At 35.9% G+C, this 26,249-nt stretch overlaps 1 protein-coding gene across 15 annotated transcripts in view; it reads left to right on the top strand.

The window, feature by feature from the left end:
• The window catches only part of ANKS1B (ankyrin repeat and sterile alpha motif domain containing 1B), a 1,097,747-nt gene that overhangs the window by 623,787 nt on the left and 447,711 nt on the right, over positions 1-26,249 (top strand). For 14 of the 15 annotated variants that reach the window (XM_032874315.1, XM_032874314.1, XM_032874313.1 and 11 more), the window contains exons 13-14: positions 20,880-21,469; positions 23,396-23,468. In XM_032874315.1, the coding sequence (XP_032730206.1) occupies positions 20,880-21,469; positions 23,396-23,468 (663 nt within the window). The remainder of the gene's footprint in view (positions 1-20,879; positions 21,470-23,395; positions 23,469-26,249) is intronic. The other variant, XM_032874307.1, reaches the window with a different exon arrangement.

Raw genomic sequence — 26,249 nt, 5'->3', positions numbered from 1 at the left:
AGAAGATAATGAAGTAAGGCCTCATTAGTGGTAGACATTTAAAGAGCATGTTAGAGAGGGCCATGTGTCTTCCTAAGGGAAGACAGGCCCAGGCAGAGGGAACTATGACAAGCACAAAAATAGTGACACATAGAATGCCTAATACGTTGAAGTAATAGAAGGGGAAAAAGATGGCTAGATAGAAGTAAGTGAAAAGGAACGTTCTAGGAGCTTAGGTTACAGAATTGTGGTAAGATTATGTATGGCCTCACAGACTAGTGTTAAGTGTTTTGACTCTTAGAGTGAATTGAGTTTCCAATGGGGAGTTTTGAGCAGAGGGGTTTTGAGCTGATTTGGTTTTACTAGGATTATTCTGACTTCTGTGTTGAGAATTGTCTGTAGAGGTACAAGTGTGGAACCTGGGAAGCCAGCTAGGGGACCATGGCCACAACCCAGAGTAAAGGTGAGTGAAAAATAGATAGGTTACAGGTATACCCTAACGGTAGAGCCACGAAGATTCACTGTATAATTGGGTGTGGGATGTGAGAGAAAAATGAGGCGTAAGAATGACTCTAAAGTATCTAGATATTCAGGGGTGCCTGGGTGGCTCAGTGGGTTAAAACCTCTGCCTTCAGCTCAAGTCATGATCCCAGGGTCCTGGAATTGAGCCCTGCATCGGGCTCTCTGCTCAGCAGGGAGCCTGCTTCCCTTCCTCTCTCTCTGCCTGCCTCTCTGCCTACTTGTGATTTCTCTCTGTCAAATAAATAAATAAAATCTTTAAAAAAATATATTAAAAAATATAAAAAATAAAGTATCTAGATATTCAACTTTGGAGTTAAGGGGAGAAATCATGTCGAAAATACAAATGCAGGAGTTATCATTGTTTAGGTGATATTTTAAGCCCTGAAACTGGATGAAACTGCAAGGGAATAAATGTACACAGAGAGGGAAAGAAGTTCAACCCCATGCCCTGGGCCACTTCAGTGCTTCACCACTGGAGAGATGAGGAGGAATGAGCAAAGGGAATGAGAAGGAGCAGACTGTGAGACAGGATGAAAACCAGAAGAGTATGTCATCTTAAGAGCAAAATGAAACTGTTTCATATGGGAAGGGTGATTATCTGTATTAATTGTATAGCTGGCAGATCGAGTAGGATGAAGATTAAGAAATGTTCATTTTAGTAATGTGGAGATTTTGCTGACATTGACAAGGGACTTTTCAGTGGAAAAATATGGAACAAAAACCTATTTGGAATGGATTTGAGAGGCTAGGAGGAGAGAAATTAGAATTGCCTTCTTTTCTGCAGAGCTGGAATACTGCTTTCCATATTTTCTTAGTTTAAGTTAATATTTCCCTTTCTGTGTTTAAGTGGTAGAAATTGCAATTTGATTACTTTTTTCCTCCTTGTGGAAAATTACATGATGCCCCAACCTAAAAACTGTGAGATGTTTTACTATTGAATATGCCATTTACCAACACTTAACTTTCCATGACCATAAGAAACTCAAGAAAAAACAGAGATCCTTTGTTTAGGCTTTCTGTTATTTTTTTCAATGTCTTCTTTAGTCAGTTGTGAAATCACGTGAAAAATAGCAATAAATGATCGATTTTCTAGGCCATTTTACATGCATTTAATGCACATCTAGTTCTGTCTGAGTCAGATGGGAACATTAGCAGAGTTAAGCAGTACTGCAGTCATCATTCCATCGTTGCCATGGCTATAGCACCAAACCCTTATAGAGGATTTTTATTTTACATGAAATATTTCTTGCCATAGCAACAGCAGTGTTGATTTAAAACATAACTTGCTAGATGTAATTTATCTTTAACATTTCTGTATATTTTCTGTGGTGTGTCTTGTTAATAGGATTACACTTTTGATGACTCTCCTGCTCTTTTGAAATGAGACATCTCTTGGGATGCATGTGAGAAAAATTTAGGATGCTCATTGCTAGCAGGAATAGAAACTCACAGGGTACATATGAATGCATTACATGCCAGAGCTTTTATTGAGGATGTTTGGGTGACTTTGAATTCAAATTCAGGATAGGGCTTTTAAAAATCAAGTCAGGGTGATTATTCATTTTAGAACAATTAAAAATAATGTCCACCCTTTTTATATTATGAAATTGCTTTTTCTAATTTAAAGGTTATAGAGCTACTTTTTACTTGTTTGTTTCATTTCTCCAGGGCAGTTCATTGTTTCACTTTCCACAATCCGTTGGGAGAGTATTAAAAACAGAAATCATTTTTAAAGTAAGTTAAAACCAGGACCTACACACTTCAAAACAATAGACTTGGGCTAAAGGGGTTCTTTCCTCTCTTCCCTCAATACAGTCTCTTCTGTTTAGGAAAATACATGGTTACAGTGACTTCAGTATTACAAAGAAATACATTTTGGTAAGAGAGAAACAAAACCTCTTGGTTCCAAATGTAGTTAGTCACTATAAGCCATTTATTCATCTGGCTCTAGGCTATGGGAATTACTCCTAGCACAGAACTCCCTTTGAAATCCCTAACTCCCTAGGGGGTCAGAGATAGATGAGAAACTGCCCCTATGAACTTGGTTTATACACAGGAAACAAAGAAGTTAGTGGTTGAGGGTAACAGAGGAAAGGCGTGTGGGAAGGGTGAATGTAGCTAGCTTCCTTTGCTTGCAACAGGAGCTTCTTTCAATGCAAAGTGCATGCCAAGACAGATCAGGCACTCTACCAAAAAGATACAATAATTTAGTAATACAGTCTGCCCAGGCAGCTTAGCAGCTGGAAACGAGGGAGCCTTGGGATTTGCTATAAACGGTGGGGAAATTGGCTGATAGCCTCTCTCCTATATTGAGCAAAGGGAGCAAGAGAAAAGATTATAAATGTTTGAAATCAGAGCCAAACAGCCTGGTCTGTTCAGGTCCAAGAGCTGCCAGAACTCCAGCAGCCTCTGGCTTCTGCATTAAATACTGAGTTTGGCAGAGTGTGGGACTAAGAGGTCAAGAAAGAACAGAGTTTACCTGGATGCATTTTCAGAAAGGCAGTTGCTGATCTTAAGTTGTTTAGAGGAGGGAATTTTATTGCATGCTGGATCTGAAGCCATATAGCAGTTAATTAGCAATGATCTTTGGGCTAATTTTGCTATCAGAATAAGTACCCAAAGGTCACTGCTGATACCTGAAGAGAGAACCACTGGGTGTGTTTCCAACTCCAATAATACTAAGACAGTATTACCGGACCCCCATACCAGGTTCTTGCATCCCAATGTTATAGAAATGAATGCCGATTTCAAGAGAAAGAAAACAGGTGGACTTTATTAGAGATAGCTTGTATACAAGGGAGCTGACAAGAAAGAAAGGTCAGTCCCAGAAGGGGTAGCATGCAAGGCTATAAAGGCACTTTTGCACAGGGTGAGGGGCAGGGAGTGGGGACGTGTCCTTCAGTCCCATGGTCATTATCTTATGGTGATTACTTTTTAGTGGACACAGACAGTCACATGATGCCTTTTTTCATGGTCAACATTCTTTTAGGGCTCCTGGAAAATAGAAATACCTGTGCAAGCAGGCTTTAAATTTGTTACTTCCAATTTTGCCCAGACAACCACTATTCCTTGATGGCTATTGTCTCTCATTTGTTCTCTTTCTCAGAAGGAGGTAGGTCTCTGAGTATAGAAGCTTTAACCCTTGCCTGCGACCAGTGGTTTTATAGGAGTTAAGTCCCTCTTGCTTTCCCTATACTGTCTCAGTACGACATGTGCTAATGCCATAGGAAATCCTGGGGTAAACCATAAGCACAAAACCTTGTAATAGAATGGAAAGAGGCAGGTTTTGACTAGCCAGATTTATATCCTACACTGCCTCATATATTTACTAGCTATTCTTTATCAGTTAATAGATGGTAATAATACCTCCTTCAGAGATTTATGTGAGGATTGACCTAATGAGACAGAATGACCATGAACATAGAAGAGGCATTAAGTGTTGATTCCCCTTACCTAGTATGGAATCTTAATCTTAGTCTTTGTAGTTTTTGAAATAAGCATGGAATTTGTATTTATTTAAATTCATTTCACATATCTTTGGAAACTTCAATCAATTTTTAACCTTAGGAATTAAGAGAATATGAACTCTTTATAGTTGTCTCTGTGGCTCATTTTTATTTGCTTAATTCATACTTGTATCTAGTGTATATTTAACCTGAAAAGACATTCTTAACATTTGGATATAAATGAACATATCAACCAAAACATGTGAGCTCTATGACTAACAGCACAAGGCAGATAAATAAACTACCACAAGGTTTATATAATTGCATTATAAATGAACAAAAAATAGTTAACATTCCTCCTAAATATTTCTGATAAGACCCAGTACCCTTTGAAAAGCTTTTTGAGCCACACTGACCGCATACATTACTGAAGTTTAGCTCCTTGTTCTCTTTAGGTGATTTAGGATTTAAATACAAAATGCAGCCTATGATTATTTTTGCATGATTATCATTTTTCTGAATATCATAGAGTAATTAGAATGCTTAAAAATTATCAAAACTCCATGAATTTCTTTCATGTTCTTTATAAATACACACTTAAGGGGAATCTTGTTTTTAAAAAAAGATTTGCTTTATTTGAGCTCATAATTATAGTAAGCTTCTTCATTCATATAATACTCAGGATTATTTATTGATTTATATAGTGTGTCATATATTACAAAGTGCTAACATGCAAGGCAAAGCAATTTATTATTAACTCTACCTAATTTAGTAGGGTAAAATCAGTTAAAGAGTCACAATACAGTGGATTTTTAATTTAATTTCATTTTTTGAGAGAGAGAGCATATACAAGTGGGATGGGAGTGGTGGGGGAAAGGGGCAGAGGAGAGAATCTTAAGGAGACTCTGTGCTGAGTGTGGAGCCCAATACAGGACTCAATCTCAAAACCCTAAAATCTTACCTGAGCTGAAATCAAGAGTTGAACGCTTAACCAATCCACCCAGGTCCCCTTAACTGGATTTTTTAAACTGAAATCTTTATGAATACACTTTTATAATAAAAACATTTTACTACAAAGTATTATGACAGATTAAGTGCTCTGAGTTATCTTTCTGCAACAGAACAAATACATTCTGAACAGGACATTCTTTTAGATGTTGCCTGCTCTAACAAGCTTTGCTCTCTAAAATGCGTATTAGAAGACAAGAAAGTCAATGTTTCTCTGAGTGCATATGTCAATAATAGCACTGCTATTTAGACTCTGTGCCCTGGTTCAGTGGTTAAAGTTAGGAGGCTGAGTCAAGGGAAACTGAAGGCAAATATAAAGTCTCTCTGGAGGGAAATGACAGGCTTTTATAGATTAAGATCAAGTAATGAGGTAACAATAAATTACTTCTATTCACCTTAAATAGCAAATCACTGTAAGTAGGTAACATCCAAAAAAGCAAATACATATCTAGTCTCCAGTGACTATAGGTATTGTTACTGAAAATAGGAAATAAAACAATAATAAATTTAGAAGTTATAATATGTTTCAAGAACTAAATGCCCAATCATGAAGATGAGTAAAAACAAGGTTTATCAGTAAATAGCAGGCAAATTTGAAAAATAAATGCATTTCTCAATATGAAAAATATAACACTTGAAATTTTTTTAAAAATTCTAAATGAGAGACATCTGGGTGGCTCAGTCAGTTAAGCATCTTCCTTCAGCTCTGGTCATGATCCCAGGGTCCTGGGATTGGGTCCCCTAGCGACCAGAGAGAGAAGCAGGTTCCATGCTAAGCAAAGAGCTTGGAACCTGCTTCTCTCTCTGCCCCTCTGTCTGCTCATGCTCTCTCTCTCTCTGACAAATAAATAAATAAAGTCTTTTTAAAAATTCTAAATGAGGGGCGCCTGGGTGGCTCAGTGGGTTAAAGCCTCTGCCTTCGGCTCAGGTCATGATTCCAGGGTCCTGAGATCGAGCCCCGCATCGGGCTCTCTGCTCAGCAGGGAGCCTGCTTCCTCCTCTCTCTCTCTCTGCTTCTCTGCCTTCTTGTGATCTCTGTCTGTCAAAATAAATAAATAAAATCTTAAAAAAAAAAATAAAATAAAATAAAAATAAAAATAAAAATTCTAAATGAGGGGCACCTGGGTGGCTCAGTGGGTTAAAGCCTCTGCCTTCAGGTCGGGTCATGGTTTCAGGGTCCTGGGATCGAGCCCCACATCGGGCTCTCTGCTCAGCAGGGAGCCTGCTTCCCCCTCTGTCTCTGCCTGCTCTCTGCCTACTTGTGATCTCTCTCTGTCAAATAAATAAAATCTTTTTAAAAAAATTCTAAATGAACAGAATTTCAAAATAGCAGATTAGGCAGAGATGAAGAGAGAATTGGTAACTTGGAAGAGAAATTTGAAGAAATTGCCCAAAGTGTAGCACAGAGAGCCAAAGAGGCAAAAAATGAGGAAGACATGAAAAGATATGAAAGATGGGATAAGAAGGGTAACATGCACTTAATTAGATATTCAGGATGAAGTAAAAAGAGTATATAGGATAGGAAGCTTTGTGATGGATAATGGCTGAATTTTTTCCACAACTGTTAAAACATGAAATCATAGGTCCTGGACACACAGTGTATTCAAACAGGACAAATAAAGGGAAATCCACACTAAGGTACATTATCATGAAATTGAAAAATACAAAAGAGGTTCTCAAAGCAAGTAGAGAAATGATGGGTCACCTGCAACAAAAAACATAGGTGTAATGATAGCCAGCTTATCAAGGAAATGATAGAAGCCAAAAGGAGTACAATAATATCTTCAAAGTAAGAGAAAATAATCATCAGTCTAAACTTCTGAACTTTAAAAACCTTATTTTTAATAAATGAAAGTGTAATAAAAAGTCATTTAGTTGAAAAACTGAAACATTTACCACCAAGACTTTTTTTCCCAAAAGATAAATCTCAAAGATTACTTCATGAAAGAAAATGATCTCAAGATGTTCTGAGGAAGTAATAGTGAATAAATAAGACAGTAAACATATATGCAAATTAAAATAAAAATAGTCTGAATAAAATAATAATATCTGATTTGGAAAAGTTAACAAACAGAATTAAAACACTGAGAACAGCATTTATTACAGAACAAGTAAATTTCAAGTGATCTAAAATCTTAAAATTGTTGAGGAAGTGGGTGGATAAGGTACTGTTAAACTTCAGACTTTGTTATTTAAAAATGTATGGTAAAATTTTAAGTATACCAAAAGAATAAAAATTAATTACATAAATTCCAAGATATAAGAAATATAGTAATGAGAAAAAAAGAACAAAAAAGGGACTAGAGATGAAAAAAGAATATGAAAGATAAATGGATATCAAAACGTAAAGTAGTAGAACAAAATTGAAATATGTAACCACCAAAATCCACATAAATTTGCTAATTTCACCACTTAAAATGAAGAGGTTGTTTAGATGGTAGGAAAACAAAATCCAGATTTTTGATCTTTAAAACAGACACATCTATAGCTAAGGGCACACACCCCCACACACACAGAAGGAAAGATGAAAGAAGTTATACCTGAGAAATACTAGCTCAAAGAAAATTGGGTAGCTATATCAGTTTCAAGCCAAGTAGACTTAAACACTAGAGGCATTTCCAGGTTATAAAAAGTCACTATGGAATGGGTGCCTGGGTGGCTCAGTGGCTTAAGCCTCTGCCTTCGGCTCAGGTCATGATCTCAGGGTCCTGGGATTGAGCCCCGTATCAGGCTCTCTGCTCTACAGGGAGCCTGCTTCCGCTCTCTCTCTGCCTGCCTCTCTGCCTACTTCTGCTCTCTCTCTCTCTGTCAAATAAATAAATAAAATCTTTAAACAAAAAAGTCACTATGGAATATTACAATGTTCAATTCACCAGGGAAATATAAAAATTCTAAATATATATACTTAAAAATTATGCATATGATATGCATCATATGCTATATATATACTTAATAGAAGTAGAAGGAAAAATCACAAGTCCACTAAAACAGGGAGATTTCAACATACCTCAATTAATGGAATATTTTAACAGCTCAATTAATAAACTTAATCTAGGAAAATACGGAAAATCCATAGAGTTTGGTACGCAACAGTTAGAGAATACATGCTATTCTCATGAAACATTGATAAAAATCTATCTTAACTTGGCTATATGCAAGTTTCAATACACATCAAAGACTCAGATCCATATATACTACATTTTAAAGACTCCCATATATATCCCCATCACAATGTGAATTTAAATACACACTTTCCAAATAACTCGTGAAAAATGAGACACCAAATTCTAACTTAAAGATGTTTATATTTAAACAAAAATGTAAATATAAATATCAAACATGGTGAAAGTAGCATAAGTGGAACTTAGAAATGTTTAATCTTTATATTAGAAAGGAATAAATGCTGAAGACTAATGAGCTAAACACAAATTAAAGAAATTTTATAAGAAATGATAGAAAAAACCCAGGAAAGTAGGAAAAGGGAAATGGTAATGAACAGAAATGAATGAAAAAGTAATAAAAATTACTATACAAAATCAGAAACAGAATTTTTATACACTTAAAAGCAGATATAATTTCTAGTAAGAATAGTAAAGAAGAAAGGGAGACTGTACCAGCAAACTGTATTAGGAATAGGAAGGATTGTAACTACAGTTACATAAAAAGATTAAAAAGATAATAAGAAAAAATTATGAACAACTTTGTGCCAACAAATTTTAAAACTGAGAGTTGGATAACTTCTAGATAATTATAACCTGCCAATACTTCAAAAAGATGTAGAAACCCCAAATAGTCCTACAGCTATTAAAGAAATTGAATAATTAAAAAATCTTTCCACATGGTTCACCTGCGTGGCTCAGTTGGTTAAGTGTCTGCCTTTGGCTCAGATCATGATCCCAGGGACCTGGGATGGGGTCCCTCATCAAGCTCCTTAATCAGCAGGTAGCCTGTTTCTCCCTCTGCCTGCTGCTCCCCTTGCTTTTGCACTTTCTCTCTCTCTCTCTGACAAATAAATTAAAAAAAAAAAAAAAACAAGATTAAAAAAAAAATCTTTCCACAAAGAACATGCTGAGTCTAGATTATTTCATTTTATTTTTTTATTAATATATAATGTATTATTTGTTACAAGGGGATAGGTCTGTGATGCATCAGTTTTACACAATTCACAGCACTCTCCATAGCACACACCCTCCCCAATGTCCATCACTCAGCTTCCCCATCCCTCCCAACCTCCTCCTCTCCAGTAACCCTCTGTTTGTTTCCTGAGATTAAGAGTCTTTTATGCTTTGTCTCCCTCTCTGGTTTCATCTTGTTTGATTCTTCCCTCCCTTCTCCTACGATCCTCTGTCTGAGCCCAAATTATTTTAAAGGTAAATTAAATATAGCTCTTAAGAAACAGATTATTCAGTCGGAGAAAGACAACTATCATATGATCTCCCTGATATGAGGAAGTGGAGATGCAACCTGGGTGGGGGGGTTGGGGAGTAGGAAAAGAATAAATGAAACAAGGTGGGCTCAGGAGGGAGACAAACCATAAGAGACTCTTAATCTCACAAAACAAACTGAGGGTTGCTGGGGGGAGGGGGGGTCTGGAGAGGGGGGTGGGGTTATGGACATTGGGGAGGGTATGTGCTATGGTGAGTGCTGTGAAGTGTGTAAACCTGGTGATTCACAGACCTGTACCCCTGGGGCTAATAATACATTATATGTTTATAAATAAAATAAAAATTTTAAAAAAAGAAAGAAACAGACTATTGTAATCTTATACAAACCACTGTAGAAAATTGAAAAAGTGGAAATTTTCTCCAACTAGTTCATATGATACTAGTAAGATTCATATCAAAATTAGATAGTATAAGAAAGGAAAGTTTACAGGCCTGTTTCATTCATGAACGTAGATGCAAACGTCCTAAACAAAGTACTAGTAAACCAAATTTAGTGGGACATTAAAAGGAAAATTCATTTTGGCCAGTTCATCCCACTAATATCCAGTGTGTTTAACATAAGACAATGTGTTCTTTACACTAACAGATTAAAGGAGAAAAACTACATAATGAACTCAATAGGTGAAGAAAATCATTTGACAGAAACTCAATATTCACTTATAATTAAAATTCTCAGCAAAGTTGGAATATGAAAGAAAGTATTTAACTTAATAAATGATATGTATCCAAAAATTAGAGAAAGCACCATTTTTAAAAGGGAAACATTAGAGGTATTCTGTGGTAGATGTGATTACTGCTCTCAATTCTTCACTCCCTTTTCTTCCTGTTACAGTGTACTGCAGTATAGTACGTGGCATTTATATTCCCACTCCGTTTACTTTAGGTTCAGACACATGACTTTATTCTGTCAGTAGATATGAGAAGTGATAGTGTGCCAGTCCCTACAGCAAGACCTGAAGAGTCATCACCCATTTCCACTGTGGAAAGATACATCATGTAACCTCTGAACAACTCCACTGCACACTCATGAGATAATGAGAGTGAAAAGGGCAAATAAATGTCTTAGTATTAGTCTGAAAATTGTTTTGATCTCATGGAACCCCTGAGAAGATCTTGGGGACCCAAGAATCCCTGGACAACACTTAGAGAAATACTACTTTAGTATGGCATTTCGTACACCATGCTAGAACATGCATTCGTCCACAACCACAATGGAACAACATCAGAAAATTATCATCAATACACTGCTACCATCTATTCTTCAGACCTCATTCAGGTTTTCCTACTTTCCCCAGTAAAATTTCTGTGAGAAAAGAATCTAGCTGAGGATCCCACGTTGCATTTAGTTGTCATGTCTCTTTAGTCTAAAAAAACTGGGTTTTATCTGATATTTCTGCCTGAGTAGATTTAGATTATGCATCTTTGGCAGGAAAATTCAGAAGTGATTCTATGTTTTTCTCATTGCATCCTATCAGGTGGGCCAAGATTTTTATTTGCTCTATTATTGGTGATGTTCCCCTTGATCATTTGATTAGGATAGCACCTTGCAGAATTCTTCACTGCAGAGTAACTCTTTTTCACGTTGTAATTAAGTATTTTATGGGGAGGTCATTTGAAATTATTTAAATTTCCCATTCCTAATCAACCTTTTAAATCATTCATGTATTTATATACTTTTATGGGCTCATGTTTTCCTATTTTATCTGATAGATTATAACCCATTAACTGTGATAACTTATTTTGTTCCTAAAATTGTCCTCAGTCTAAACAATTGGAGCCCAGCCAATCTGGCTTCTCTATCCTCCTAACATGCCTCATCACTCTGAGTACTTCTTTGCTTTCTGGCACAAGGTTCCAGGCTCATCTTACACCTTCCCTTCATTGGCCATAATATAGTAATTTCTCAATGGACCATTGTTGATTTGAGTGGAAAATATATTTAGAAGCCAAAATGTAGGCTTTACTTACTGCTACTGGGATTTCAATTTCCCACACCTTCTTAGTTGACGGAGGTAGGTAATCTATATGTATAAATACATATACACACAAATACATATTTACATCTCTCTTTATATATCTTGAAAACATTGGTATCTCGAATTCCAATTCAACATCATAGGTTCACTCTAGTTTTCTTCCTCTTCATATTTAAAAATTCTCCCTTAAACAGTTTGGTAAGAAAAATGGCTCCCATTATGCATGTAGTTGCTTATTTGATTAACCCCTCTGTAAATAACAAATCTCCCAGATCCGCATCCTCACCACTCAGACAGCTTTCTCCCTTTGACTGAAATTGGATTCTCCATGCCAGTTTATCTCTCTGTGTAAACACCCTGCTCATCCTCCTGGGGCTGCACCTTACAGCAGGCCATTGCTGTACATGCTCCTTTCTCTGATTGGGCTTTGACATCCCATGCCAGGCTACTCCATGCATGAACACTTTTCTCTTCTGGACAGGGACATTTTCCTTGCCCTGTTTCAGGGTTTTGACAACCCTAGACCACCTCTCTGCAGGGATATCCTCCTTGCTTTGCTGATTCCTTCTGCCAGGCCATTCCCCCTCCATAGGTTCTTTCCCACCCCCACGTGGACCCTGACACTCCATACTGGGCTACTCCACATGTGGACACCCTCCTAACCCTGCATGGACTCCAACATGCCATTCTGGATTGCCCCAAACATGGGCACCACCATTACCTTCCTTGAGCCCTGATTCTCAACTCTGGGTCACTGCAAATCTCCATTCTCCACTGAAGGTATGGATGCCATCTCACTTTTCCTCATCTAATGACTTGAGGACTAAATTGTATGGAGTGAATGGGAAAGGGAAAAGGAAATGACCAGACATCTCATATATGAGCTTCTACTTATCATATAGGTTTTTCCTTCAGATCTTAGATGATTTTAATTTATTAAAAATACTTTTTAATTTTAGGGTTGCAGTTTTCAAACTCCTTAGGGCCGGCCACATTTTTTATTTGTTTTTATTGACTCTTCAACATTCATTTTCATTTCTTTTTCTTATAATGTCTTTAAATGGAGTTCTATTAAAATCCTTTTTTATTTACCGTGTTTAATGAGAAGAGATGTCCTGAATTATTCATTCAGAAGAGGTTGCTATATGAGAATAGGCATGAGCCATACCATATGAGAATAATTTTACCCATTTCACTGCTCAAGGGCTTTCTCCTTTGTTGTTACCATGAAGTATTGAGAAATAGGGGAGTTTCTCTGCTTGATTCAGAAAAATTTATCATTACTTTGGTGTTCTCTAGAACTCCATTCACTTTGCTTTCCATAGTGGTAGTCTCAAAGTTTAACATTGTATTTTGCTACTACTATGTCTAAGGTCTCCCTTCTCTGGACCACTGCCTCCCATGCCACTCCCACTTGTCCATTATATAAAATGTTTTCTCCTTGAGGTCTCTGATATTTTTACCCTGTTCAATTTAGGTTCTGCTCCTGAAAATTTTTCTTCAGACTGTCTCTAGCCCTACTAAAAGCATGTCTTTATTGGATATTCCTGAGATTCTCAAGGGCTTAAGCTGCTTCCTGTTGTCTTTTTGCAGGATTTTTTCAAGTTCTGCTAGTTGTTCTCAGATTCTATTGCTTGGCATCCTGCTTAGTACTGGGCCCTTTCCTTTGGTTAATCAGAATCTAATGGCAATTTCATGGCTTGCAGGGTCCATCCAATTTCATTTTCTTTTCACCACTACAGCTACATAGCTGCAGATCCAGTTCTGGATTTTGTTGCTATCACCTGATTTTGTTTTGCCCATCCATTTTCCAGGTCCACAGGGATTTCTTGATACCTGCTTTATTGAAGTTATCACCATAGCTGGTGTTTTTTTTGTTTGTTGTAATCATTGCTCATTTTATTCTTTCATTATTATATGTTTTATTTTAATCTGTTTATTTATTTATTTGAGGGAGAGAGAGAGAGCAGGAGAAGTTTAGAGGGGGGAGGAGAGAGAAAATCTCAAGCAGAATCCCCAATAAGCACAGAGCCTGACAAGAGACTCCATCTCAGAACCCTGAGATTGTGACCTGAGATTGACTAGAGTCAAACATTTAACCAACTAAGCCACCCAGGTACCCCCAATTATTATGTTTTTATTTAGATTTTGGTTAGTTAGCATACAATATAATACTAGCTTCAGGTATACAATATAGTTATTCAACACTTCCATACAACACCCAGTGCTCATCACAAGTGCACTCCTTAATCCCCATCACCTAATTAACCCAACACCCCCATCTTTCTGTCTGATAACCATCAAGCTGTTCTCGATAGTAAAAAGTCTGTTTCCTGGTTTGTCTCTCTCTTCTTTTTCATCCCTTGCTCATTTGTTTTGATTCTTAAATTCCACATGAAGAAAATCATATGGTATTTGTCTTTCTCTGACTGACTTATTCCACTTAGTGTAATACTCTCTAGCTCTATGTATGTCATTGCAAATGGCAAGATTTCATTCTTTTTTATGACTGAATAATATTCCAATATTTCATTCCATTCCATTCCAATAAGATTCTATTTATGGCTGAATAATATTCCACTCCATAACATCCACATCTTCTTCATCCATTCATCAGTCAATGGACACTTGGGCTATTTCCATAATTTGGCTATTGTAGATAATCTGCCATAAACATTGGGGTACATGTATCCTTTTAAATTAGTACTTTTGTATTATTTGGGTAAACACCTATCATAGGGTAGTTCTATTTTTAACTTTTTAAGGAACCTCCATACTATTTTCCACAGTGCCTGCACCAGTTTGTATTCCTTCCAACAGTTTTCTCCACATCCTCACCAACACCTGTTGTTTCTTGTGTTGTTGATTTTAGCCATTTTGATAGGTATGAGGTAATATTTGATTATAGTTTTGATTTGTATTTCCCTGATGATCAGTTATGTTGAGCATCTTTTCATGTGTCTGTTGGCCCTGTATGTCTGCTTTAGAAAAATGTCTATTCATGTCTTCTGCCCATTTTTTAGTTGGATTATTCATTCTGGGGGTACTGAGTTTTATAAATTCTTTATATATCTTGGATACTAAACTTTTATTGGATATATCATTTGCAAATATTTTCTCCCATTTTGTAGGTTGCCTTTTAGTTTTGTTGATTGTTGACTTCGCTATGTTTTTTATTTTGACTTATTTTGATTTAGTCCCAATAGTTTATTTTTGCTTATGTTTCCCTTGCTTCAGGAGACATATCTGGAAAGAAGTTATTATGGCCAATGTCAAAGAGGTTACTGCCTGTGTTCTTCTCTAAGATTTTTGTAGTTTCAGATCTCGCATATAGGTCTTTCATCTATTGTCAATATATTTTTGGTATGATATAAGAAAGTGGTCTAATTTCATTCTTTTGCAAGTTTTTGTCCAGTTTTCCTAATATCATTTGTTGAAGAGACTGTTTCCTGCTGTATATTCTTTATTGCTTTGTTGAAGATTAATTATCCATAGTTATGGGTTCATTTCTGGGTTTTCTATTTTGTTCTATTGATCTATGTGTCTATTTTTGTGCCAGTACCATACTGTTTTGATCACTACAGCTTTGTAATATAACTTAAAGTCTAGAATTGTGATGCCTCTAGCTTTGCGTTTCTTTATCATGAATGACACATTAGACCAGATGGACTTAATACATATACTTAGAACATTCAATCCTAAAACAGAAGAATACACATTCTTTTCAAGTACACATGGATCATTCTCCAGAATAGATCACATTTAGGTCACAAAACAGGCCTCAACAAACAGAAAAAGATCAAAGTCATACCATGCATCTTTTCTGACCACAATGCTATGAAACTGGAAGTCAACCACAAGAAAAAATTTGTAAAGACTATAAATATATAGAGGTTCTTATTGCAACTAAACAATGAATGGGTCAACCAGGAAATCAAAGAAGAAATAAAAAATGCATGGAAACAAATGAAAATGAGAACGTAAGGGTCCAGATCCTTTGGGATGCAGCAAAAGCAGTCCTAAGAGGGAAGTATATAGCAATACAGGCCTACCTCAAGAAGCAAGAAAAATCTCAAATAAAAACCTAGCCTTACATCAAAAGAAGTTAGAAAAAATAAAAACAAATCAAGTCTAAAGCCAGCAGAAGGAAGGAAATAATAAAGATCAGAGCAGAAATAAATGGTATAGAAACTTAAAAAAAAGAAAAAAAAATAGAACAATGAAACCAGGAGCTGGTTCTTTGAAAAAATTAACAAAATTGATAAATGTCCAGCCTGACTTATCAATAAGAAAAGAGAAAAGACCCAAATAAATAAAATCACAAATGAGAGAGGAAAAATAACAACCAACACCACAGGATTTCTATTAATATCAATATCAGCACTCAAATCCCTGGAGATGGGGAAATTTTTTATTTTCTAAAGAGAAATAAAATGACCCAGTAGACAAAAGTTATGATTTATTCTACAAGAATAAAATCACTCATTTTCCATAATTTGTTTTTATCTTGACATGAAATTTGAGGTGTTATTGTTATTCAGGTATTTATATGTTAAAGACGGGACAAAGATGGGTAAAAAGAGATTGAAATGCTTACTTACTGGATACTTTCTCTGACATTTCTTTGAAATGCCAAGGATGCTTTGAGTAACTATCAGATTGGAATTCACACATATTTAGTTCTGTACCTTAGCATGAAATATCCACTTATCAAAAGAGAAGTGTGAAATTAAATGAGACAAGTTATGAAAACAGTTTAATCTATATACTTTACCTAGTTATAGTAAAAAAATAGTAAGAAAGTGCAAAAATTTTTCCCAAAGTATATTTTCAAAACATATAAGCAGAAACAAAGGAGTAAATCCTATTATATTTACTATGTCAAAATAACAATCTTTATTGAGTATCTAATACAATCACTACTATATTTATAAAAATGAAACCCTTTAGATTAAAAATTGTAATAGAAGAAATAATATTTAATGTCTTCTATGCCACTGCATTGTTCTAACTGCTTTACTTCTATTATTTTATTAAGTTCACAACACTTATAGGTGTATACTATTACTATCTTTGTTTGTAGAAGTGAAAATATAAACATTGCTAGAATATATATATTTTTGTTTTTTGTGGGTTTTTTTAAGATTTTATTTATTTATTTGACAGAGATCACAAGTAGGCAGAGAGGCAGGCAGAGAGAGAGAGAGGAGGAAGCAGGCTCCCCGCTGAGCAGAAAGCCCAACGTGGGGCTCGATCCAAGGACCCCTGGATCATGACCTGAGCCAAAGGCAGAGGCTTTAACCCACTGAGCCACCCAGGCACCCTGAGAATATATTTTGAACAATATATTAATTCTTCTCTGAAAACTGGGACACAGTCTGAATCATGGTATATCAACCACTCCAAAACTCAATAACTTAAAATAATAGCCATTTATATAGCTCATGATTCTGGGGAGTATTTTCTTCTGATCTGGACCAGCCTCAGCTAATCTTGGCTAGGTTTTCTCATCATGGGTGGTCAGTTTGCATATTGGCCTGGGATTGATAGGTCATGGATGACCTCACTCAAATGTAAGAAAGTTGGCTATCATCTAAGGTGACAGAGATGACTGATGTATAAACCACGCCTTTTTGCTTCAGGTTTGTTTTGTTTTGTTTTTTGTTTTTGATTCTTTAACATCTTGGGACCTTTTTGACCCTGGAGGAACTGCCCCTCCCAGCGCTAGCTATATCTTAGAGATAGTAAACATGCCTTTCATATGCAAACCAACCAATCTAGAGCCATACCCCAACCACACTCAGGGCCACCTATCACCCAGCCTAATCACAGGGCCAGGTATCAAACAACTAGGGATAGTCCCAATCTAAGCTCTAGAAGCTGCTGAAATGATTCTAGCCAATCGGACTAGCCAATCCTAAACCTGATTACCCTGTTTCTTCCTCTCCTTCACGGAGAAATCACAATAAAGGCTCTGGCCCACCTCATCCCTTACTCATTCTACCTCCTAACTAACCCTGGTTTCCCCCATTTCCCCCACCCCAGGGCATGACATCCTCCCTTCTCTTGGAATCTATAACAGTTTATCTTTTCAATGGCAATTGTTTCCTGATCTGTTAGCCTCATCATACTTGAAAAACAATAAAACCTACAATTTCAAACAGCAGGGTAATGTAGTTCATCATCTTTCAGACAAATCTGGGCTTGTTTACCTGTCAACAAGTTTGCAAGCCCCCAGTGTACAAGTGCTTTTCAAGTCTCTGCTTCTATTATGTTGGCTGTTGTCCCATTGGCCAAAGCAAGGCACACGGCCATCCCCAGAGTCACAGCCATCCTCAGAGTCATGTGGGAGGAATGGATACAGAGTAGAGTATGGCTACAGGGAGCTGCTTCATAGTGGGGCCATTCCTGCCATCAATCCACCAAATAAGAATTTTGGGAGCTTTTATATCAACTTGTCATTCTCTTTGATATGAGTAATCTTTAGAGCTTGGCCACTGAAACAAGCAAGTAAGTAGTTGCCTTTTGATAACTCAATAAAAATGTTACCAAGTATCATGATGCTAAGAACTATTATTCAAAAGACAAAGCTTATATGCTAATACTTAAATTTTATTTTACTTAGAGAAGTGATTGCTTATCACTGGAGGACTTGGACAATATAAAGCATTTTGAAATTGTGATTATAGTCATTTTGGTGAAACCACAGAGGGGATAATAACCTAATAATAATATTCACAGAAAACTTTAAATAAAATTATGCCCTTTAAACTCTCATTTATCATGATTATGGTCAAAAACCTCTTGACTGAGATTTACAGAATCTTTTTCCCACAATAGGCTGACTATTTTCAATTTTCTTTTCATAACCAAACCCTTTGGACTTCTATAGTAACTTTCAAAATAAAATTCTAAACGTCCTTATTTCTGAATTCCTCCTTCCTTTTACATTACTTACCTATTACTGTCATCCATACCAACGTATTATGTTGTAAAGCACTATGGATCCAAGTAGCATAGGAAAGAAAAAGAGAAAATTCTTTGGAACAGAATGCCAGGTTTTATTTCCTTTTGGTATAATCTTGCTTCTGTAGAAGTAGGAAAAAAAAAAAAAAAACTTTTGTAGTTCACTTATCCCAAATTCCAGGAATAGTCATAAATAGGAGAAACACATGCTAACCCACAGAGTCTACTTTTTGCCTTTGAACCCTAGACTGTTCTTCTATCTAAATAGTAATATATTTTCCAGGCTAGTGGATATGGGAATCTGATAGATCTTGGTTTGAATCTCAGCTTAACCTCTAACTAGCTAGGAAAATTTCAGTAACTTACATTGTTTAAATGTTTGTTTTTACTTTCAAAAAATGGATATAAAAGACCATAAACCCTAGCTTTAGTGAGAATTCAGAGCTGCGTTCACTCACTCTGAACTCACTATTCTACCCCAGGAAGGGTCTCTGTCTTGAGGGAAGGACAAAAGTAGTTATAATCAAGGACATAGTGTTGCTACAATGGAAAGGGATGCAGGTTTTGTGAGAAGACAGAGAGATTATTATAGTACTAGGCAGGTGCAGTGTTTCTCCTTTAGATTGTTGTCTTTTGGACCTCTCTTCCTAGCACTCTTCTCTCTTCCGTCTCAGGATATCATTGGTGACAAGGTCTGAGCAGGGGGACATCTGCTTGGAAAGCCAAACAGGAACCAGGGTTAGGTATGGGGATATGCAAGGTCAGGAACAAACCTGCCTCAATCATCAGTGAGGGAGAAAACAGTGCAGGGACTTGTGACCAAAGAGTAATAAGGAGCATTGGTTTGTCTGTAGCATTCTCTGGGCAAATATCTATTGAGATTTATTATGATTGCCAATTTGTTTAAATATGTGAATCCAATATTTTAGCTATATCTCTATCAGATAATCATAATTATTATTAATCATTTCACAGGATTGTTATGCAGATCAAATGAGATTTTGTAAATATGATCCCTAATCCGGTGCCTATAAAATAGTACATACCTGTTTAATGTTACTTGTTAATTTATGAAAACTTTGGTGTTTAGAATTTATAATAATAACCAATGTACTTAAAGTGCAAGTCAGCAAGTCAGCTTTGGATTTGTTATTATCCACCACATTGGCTATTTTTGACTCTTTCACAAGATTAGGTTATGAGCTTATCCCATAATTTAACTTCTGATTGTGGCAAATCTTCAGCTATATGAACTAAATGACCAATCAAAAAAGTATACTGACATCCTTTGCTAAGTTCTTTGGCCAGGGTTTTGCACAGTATATCTTTAAGATATAAATTAGATCATACAAAAACATCGTATATTTTAAGTCTCAGAGAATATTTATGTTTTATCTTAGAAAAAATTACAAAGCAATAATTTTTTTTTCTTTTCTGAATTATTCTCTTTTTTTAAAGATTTTATTTATTTATTTATTTGACAGAGAGAGAGATCACAAGTAGGCAGAGAGTCAGGCAGAAAGAGAGGGAGAAGCAGGCTCCCTGCTGAGCAGAGAGCCTGAAGCAGGGCTCCATCCCAGGACCCTGAGACCATGACCTGAGCCAAAGGCAGAGGCTTAACCCACTGAGCCACCCAGGCACCCCTCTGCATTACTCTTTCAAAGATCTGAAGAAATTAAAAAATAACTAATGCTATTTCAGAGAAGAAAGAAAAAGAGAGCTTTGTGTTAATAGCTCAACATCAGTTTCTTATAAAAGAATCTCACTTTTTAGTGATATTATGGGTTGCATTGTCTACATTAAGCCTGAACAAATCTTTTTTGTCTAAATTATAGAACTTATAGAATTATTCTTTATTTTATATTTTATATTTAAAGTAATATTCTCAGTATTTTTAAATTACTTCTGCATTGTTTGCCTACATTAAGCCTGAACAAATCCTTTCTGTCTAAATGATAGAACTTATAGAATAATTCTTTATTTTATATTTTATATTTCATATTTTATATTTAAAGTAATATCACTATTTTTAAATTACTTCTTAATTTAAACTTTAAATTACTTCTAATTATACTTCTTTCAAAGATTTTGTTTCTGAATTTATTTGCTGGGAGAAGGGCAAAGGGGTGTTATTATGTATAATCTTGATTTACCTGCCCAATGTCCTACTACACAATGATTCATTTATTGTGAGGGTTTGGACATGAGTGTTTCACTTTAAGAAAACCGTTTTGTTATTCAATATAAAATATATCTGGGAATAAGGAAGAACAATATACAATTACTCAATTAATACTCAGTTCATATCTTTGAAATGTACTGTAAGGTATGTCAGGAAGATCCAGTTCATACACACACACAAATTCATTTTATACATGGTACTGTAGGATCATGAGTGTTTCATAAAGTGAAGATATCATTGTACCAACAAATAAAATATCTAGGTATTGAACAAGTTTGAAAAGGCACTGTTGTCATAACAGGGCTTTTGGAGTCCTTATAATCAACCATCCTGATGTCTTTCCTCTCTTTTGCAGATGACCCTTCTCAACAGGAAGACAGTGATCTTCCAAAAGAATATGATCCTGGGCAATTTGAAGGCCTTCTCCATGGATCTTCTCCAGCCTGTGAGTGCCCTGAAAACCCATTTCATCTTTATGGGAAAAGAGATGAACGTGAAGAAGGACAAGATGAAGTTAGTTTGGCAAATAGTCCTTTGCCTTTCAAGAAGTCTCCAATAGCAAATAATTCAGAAACTTTGGTAAAGAAAATTAAACCCAAAGTGGTCAGTCGAACAATTTTTCACAAAAAAAGCAACCAACTTGAAAACCATACCATTGTTGGCACAAGAACAACTAGGAGTGGATCCCGGAATGGGGACCAGTGGATTATGAACACAGGAGGATTTGTGGAGAGAGCCTGTACCTTGGGGAGAATAAGGTCATTGCCAAAAGCCCTGATTGACATGCATTTGTCAAAAACCGTTTCTAAATCAGATTCCGATCTCATTGCATACCCTTCAAATGAGAAAACATCAAAAGTTAACTGGAGTGAATCTTCAACTGCTGATCAGAGTTCTAAAGGGAATTCTGAAAGAACACCATCCTTCACTTCTGAATGGGAAGAAGTAAGACTTGTTCTTCTTGTTGTTGTTTATATAAGATTTTGGAGCATGGGAAGTTTGGGGGAAGCATTTTCAGTTTAAGTCTTTCAGAGGCAGAACAAAAATAAAAACAAAACAAAACAAAAAACAAAAACAACCAAAAATAGCAACAACAACTAACAGACATAGACAGTTACAAGTGGAAGGGCAGGATTTTAGGGGTAATACATGATAATTTCACAGCTAGTGTAAAAACAAATACAATTCTACACATGTGGAGGAATCTATTGTTTCCATAGAAATTGATGTCAAGCAGAAGTAATAACTAGCTATGAGGTACAAGAGAATGTTCACATTATGTCCTATCAAGCACTGTAGCAGACAAATTGAGAAAAATCTTCATATTTCTGCAGCCCTGTATTATTCTGCTAGTTGCTAAATTCTTTGTTAGCTCATCTCCCATCTTTAAAGTAACTTATGTTTTCATAAACTCCTTATAATCTTAACTTTAACGTGCTGGCTTGGGGTGCCCAGTTGTTTAAACATCCAATACTTGATTTTGGCTCAGGTCATGATCTTAGGGTTGTGAGATTGTGCTCAATGCTGTGCTTGGCCCTGGGCATGGAGCCTGCTTAAGATTCTCTCTCTGCCTCTCACCCACTGCTCATGCTCTCTCTCTCAAAAAAAAAAAAAATTATGAAAAAGAAAAAGAATAGTCCTGGCTCTTCTCCAAGTGCCTTATAATAAACCCAAATTACTTAATATTTCCCTTTTACAGTTTTCAGAGAGACATTAAAGAAAAAATATGTTGAGGTCATGTATCACCAATTTAAGCTATACTTAAAGACAAAGTCCTTCATTTTATAGAATTAGTCAGAAAGTAATGTCCTTTCAAGTTTATGAAATATCATCCTTTGTCTCTAAGGAGGACTAAATTAAGTTTCTTACCTTTTCTTGAATTACTTCAAAGAATGGACCACACTCTCTCTTAGCATTTCATTCTAACATGTCACATTTTCTCCCTCAAAAAAAAAACTGTGTAGGTGGATTGGGTTTTGAAGTACAATAGGTCACCACAGTATTCTGAGAACTAGAAATGTCTGGTATTGGCATTCTGAATTGAGCTATTTAGGAAAATCACTTAATCTCTCTACATCTGTTTCAGGGTGAACAAAATGGGACATTTAAGTAATGTCCTCTCTGAAACCTCTGTCTTACTCAGGTTGCTAGGATGATGAGGAAGGGATTAAACCATAAACAGTGAAAGCTTAGATAGTCATATCTTCTTGTAAAGACTGTACTACTAGATTGATAGTCTTCTCAAGCTCTCCTTTTCTTATGTTTATTAACTCTGTAAATAACATCTGTAAATGACCCAATCCTTTTTTGGAATGCAGCAGGATTAATTAACATTTAGCCAATCTCTTAGAACTAAGGTGTTTCCCCATGCCTGGATTCTTGAGATTCTGTGTCAGAAATCAACTTGTGGCTAGTCCAGCCACTTAGTAAGACCTTGGTTCCAATGGCCACACCCACAGACTGAAACCCACCACTTCAACACTCAGAGAGTTGCATGCTTTCAGAACAGGAAGAATGCCTGAGAGAAGGGATGTGTTCCCATGAATTTATCCTTAGCCCATTCCTTTCTGAATTTAAAGAATACACAATTCCTAACTTACTGACCCATGTAGGTCCAAACAAAGTTCATTTTAAGAAATATAAAGAAAAGGGATCTGATTTTGAACATTTAAGAAAGGGAAACACAATTTGTATTTTTAAAAGCAATTCAAAAGGTGTCTGCTTCCTTTTAAAACTTTCTCAGTCTCTTAATTGTGGTATTGCAGTAGTAATAATATCAAGAATATATGCTGCTGGCATATGGAAATTATTTTAAAATACAATGCTAAAAGTGAATTAATAATTTATCTATATGGCTTTTGTTTCTCACAGATTGACAAAATAATGAATTCCATAGATGTTGGAATTAACAGTGAACTTAAAGAAATGAACGGTGAGACCACAAGTAAGGAAACCTTTCTTTTATGTTGTAATTAGTAAATTGCTCAAGAAGTGGCTAGAAAATTATAGGAGACTTTAGATAATTTCATGTTTTTATCATGATAACAGCAGCTACAAATTATTTCCTTCCACTCATATCAAACAACCATGACCTCTAAATATCAATTTTAAGTACACTGATTCAGCACATGGAGAGATTTTTTTCCCCACATGCTAATAAGCCAGTTAACATTAATGGAGTTTCAGCTTTGTGTAGAGTTAAGTATGAAGCACTTTAATGTGTTGTAAAGTATGATGACCTGATACACTGCAATTTCGCATTCAGTGAAATGTCCCAATCATCCTGGCAAGAGTGATTAACACCTTACCCCCAGATTGTGGGCTCCAGTATGGCAAGAACTATGTGTTACTCATCTTCATGTATCCCAGAATGCCTAGCAGAGTGTCTCATGAATAGTTGATTTTGCAGTCACTATTTAATACATTGCCCTATGAAGTATTATTTTTTTCTCTATAATTAAAGCTCAGAGTAGAATTCCATTTGCAATTTTCTTTGAAGACTTTTTGCTTCATACTGATGGATGATGTCAAATACCAGATAGCTAAATATAAAAATAATAGCCCAATTCATGCTAGAGAAACTACTATTTTGGAAAGAATCAAAAGATCTGGCTTCATTTCCACCCAGCCACTAAGTAGTGGTATAACCATAGATTATCACATAAATCTATACAATTTGGAGTTAAAACAAGTGATTGCTAAGCTCTCTGAAGAACTCATGGTTAAGTTGGTAGTGATAGTTGATGGTTTTGTTGCGATGGTAAGATTAAGGTCTGTGAGAAAGAAGTCTAAATATATCATAGGATAAAAGGGATTTTGTGGCCTTTTGACTAGTCACTGGAGCTTTTTAGACAGCACCCCATGTGACTCTTAAGCACAGGAAAGTTAGAAAATGGCTCTCTTATGATGCACTGGACCTGGGTAGATAAGAAGTTACATGAAAACCTGGGGTTGCAGTCACTGAAGGGGATATTCAGGCCTAAATGAACACCTCACTCATTTCTCCTATACTGGGACAGATAAGGAATTGCTCTAATATGACTGGACCCCATTTTAATTAAGTGATAATTGTTTAAAAGCTTACATAATTTTTTTGAAATTCATATTTATTTCAGATTTTTAAAATTGAAAAATTATGAAAAAAAAGTACCAAAATTGTGTGCATATATCTAGGGACACAAATATGACATTAGCTCTGTGTATAGCCAGGTCTCTGATACAGAAATGCTGATAAACATTGAAGATTTTTCTAGTATTCAAAGAACTAGCCCAGGAATGTATGTTCCCACATAGTTCTTCCAGACATGCTTACAGAATAATTTCAAGAAAGTGTAGGAATGCATATTTTTAATTGGGACGAAGTAAACATTTTTTTTTTTTTTATCAATAAGAAATTCCCTGATACTAAGAATGTTCAGGCAGGCACATAGTACTTTTCTTTTGGAAGGCTTAGGTGACATTGAACATTAATGCTCTAAAATTCTTCAAACGATAATACTACAGAATTATAAAAAATATAAATATGATATTATAATGAAAGGGTAATGTTATAATAAGAATAAATGTTAAAAATGCCAGTCAGGCAAAGCTGCCTTTGAGGGGCACTTTAGTAGCAAATAAATTCACAGATTATCTCCCCTAATTCTCTTTCTACCACTTATACCACCATCCTACCCCTGCCTTTATTTACTATTTTTCTACAGTGATAATGAAAATGAAAGTGGAGACTCTGTCCTCAGATTCATTACTACCAAAGTCTGGTTCTGTATGTCTGTTAATTTTTGCCTATTAATTTCACATTAATTATACACTAAGTGATTGACCATGCCATGTGGCATTCCAATTGACCTTTAGGTCATTGTGGATTACAACTTTACTAGGCTGCAGGCTTTTCCTTCTTGAGGCTAGATAGACTAGAGAGGTGATAACCCCATGCAAATTCCACAAATACATACTGGGTACCACATGTCATTGAGAAATCAAGTGGTGAAATAAAAAGTCAGACAGACATGAATTCAAATATCAGTTCTGCTATTTACTAGGCTCTTAACCTTAGGCAATTCATTCAATTTCCCGATCAACAGAAACGAGGATAACATAGGATCATTGTAGAGACATGTCCAAGGGCATATTGGTGGAGTCAGACTCGTGTAGATATGTATTAAGTTTCAACTCCTCACCTTGCCCTACCACAAGGGAAATGTGGTGTTTGACACTGTGGATTTACACATGTGGAGATAAACACACATTAGCCCTTTCTTTAGGAATTTCATGATGTCAGTTAGTCTCATAGTCATCATGTTAAATTTGCTGTGCTCCCTGGAAGAGTAGCTTGTAAATTGTAATTCAAGTACTAACAAACCCAATAGTCAGATGATACCAGAGAAGAGTAACTACTAAAAGAGATCATTAAACACCAAGATACCCTGGCAAAGAAAAGAGAAAAATCTACTTTATTGACTTAAATGGCCTAAGTTATTTTTATTAAATCGGAAGTTCTCTTTTTGCCTGACAAAGGGGAAAAGAGGTGCAATGAAATTAACAGGAGGTAAATTTAGAATGAGCGTGAGAAAATATTACTTTACCTAGTATGTGTTGACAGAGTCTAGAATTTTGCTTTGAAAGTCTACTGAACCAAGCACTATGCCTGCCTTTAACAGAGCTGCACAGCTTTATGAGTGTTTGTGATGTTTGTTGCTAAAAACCTCAGAAGACAATTGGGAGA

The sequence above is a fragment of the Lontra canadensis genome, unplaced genomic scaffold (assembly GCF_010015895.1).
Source record: "Lontra canadensis isolate GAN:19392208 unplaced genomic scaffold, GSC_riverotter_1.0 scaffold52, whole genome shotgun sequence".
Taxonomy (NCBI): Eukaryota; Metazoa; Chordata; class Mammalia; order Carnivora; family Mustelidae; genus Lontra; species Lontra canadensis.
This window is presented reverse-complemented; position numbering and strand designations above follow the sequence as displayed.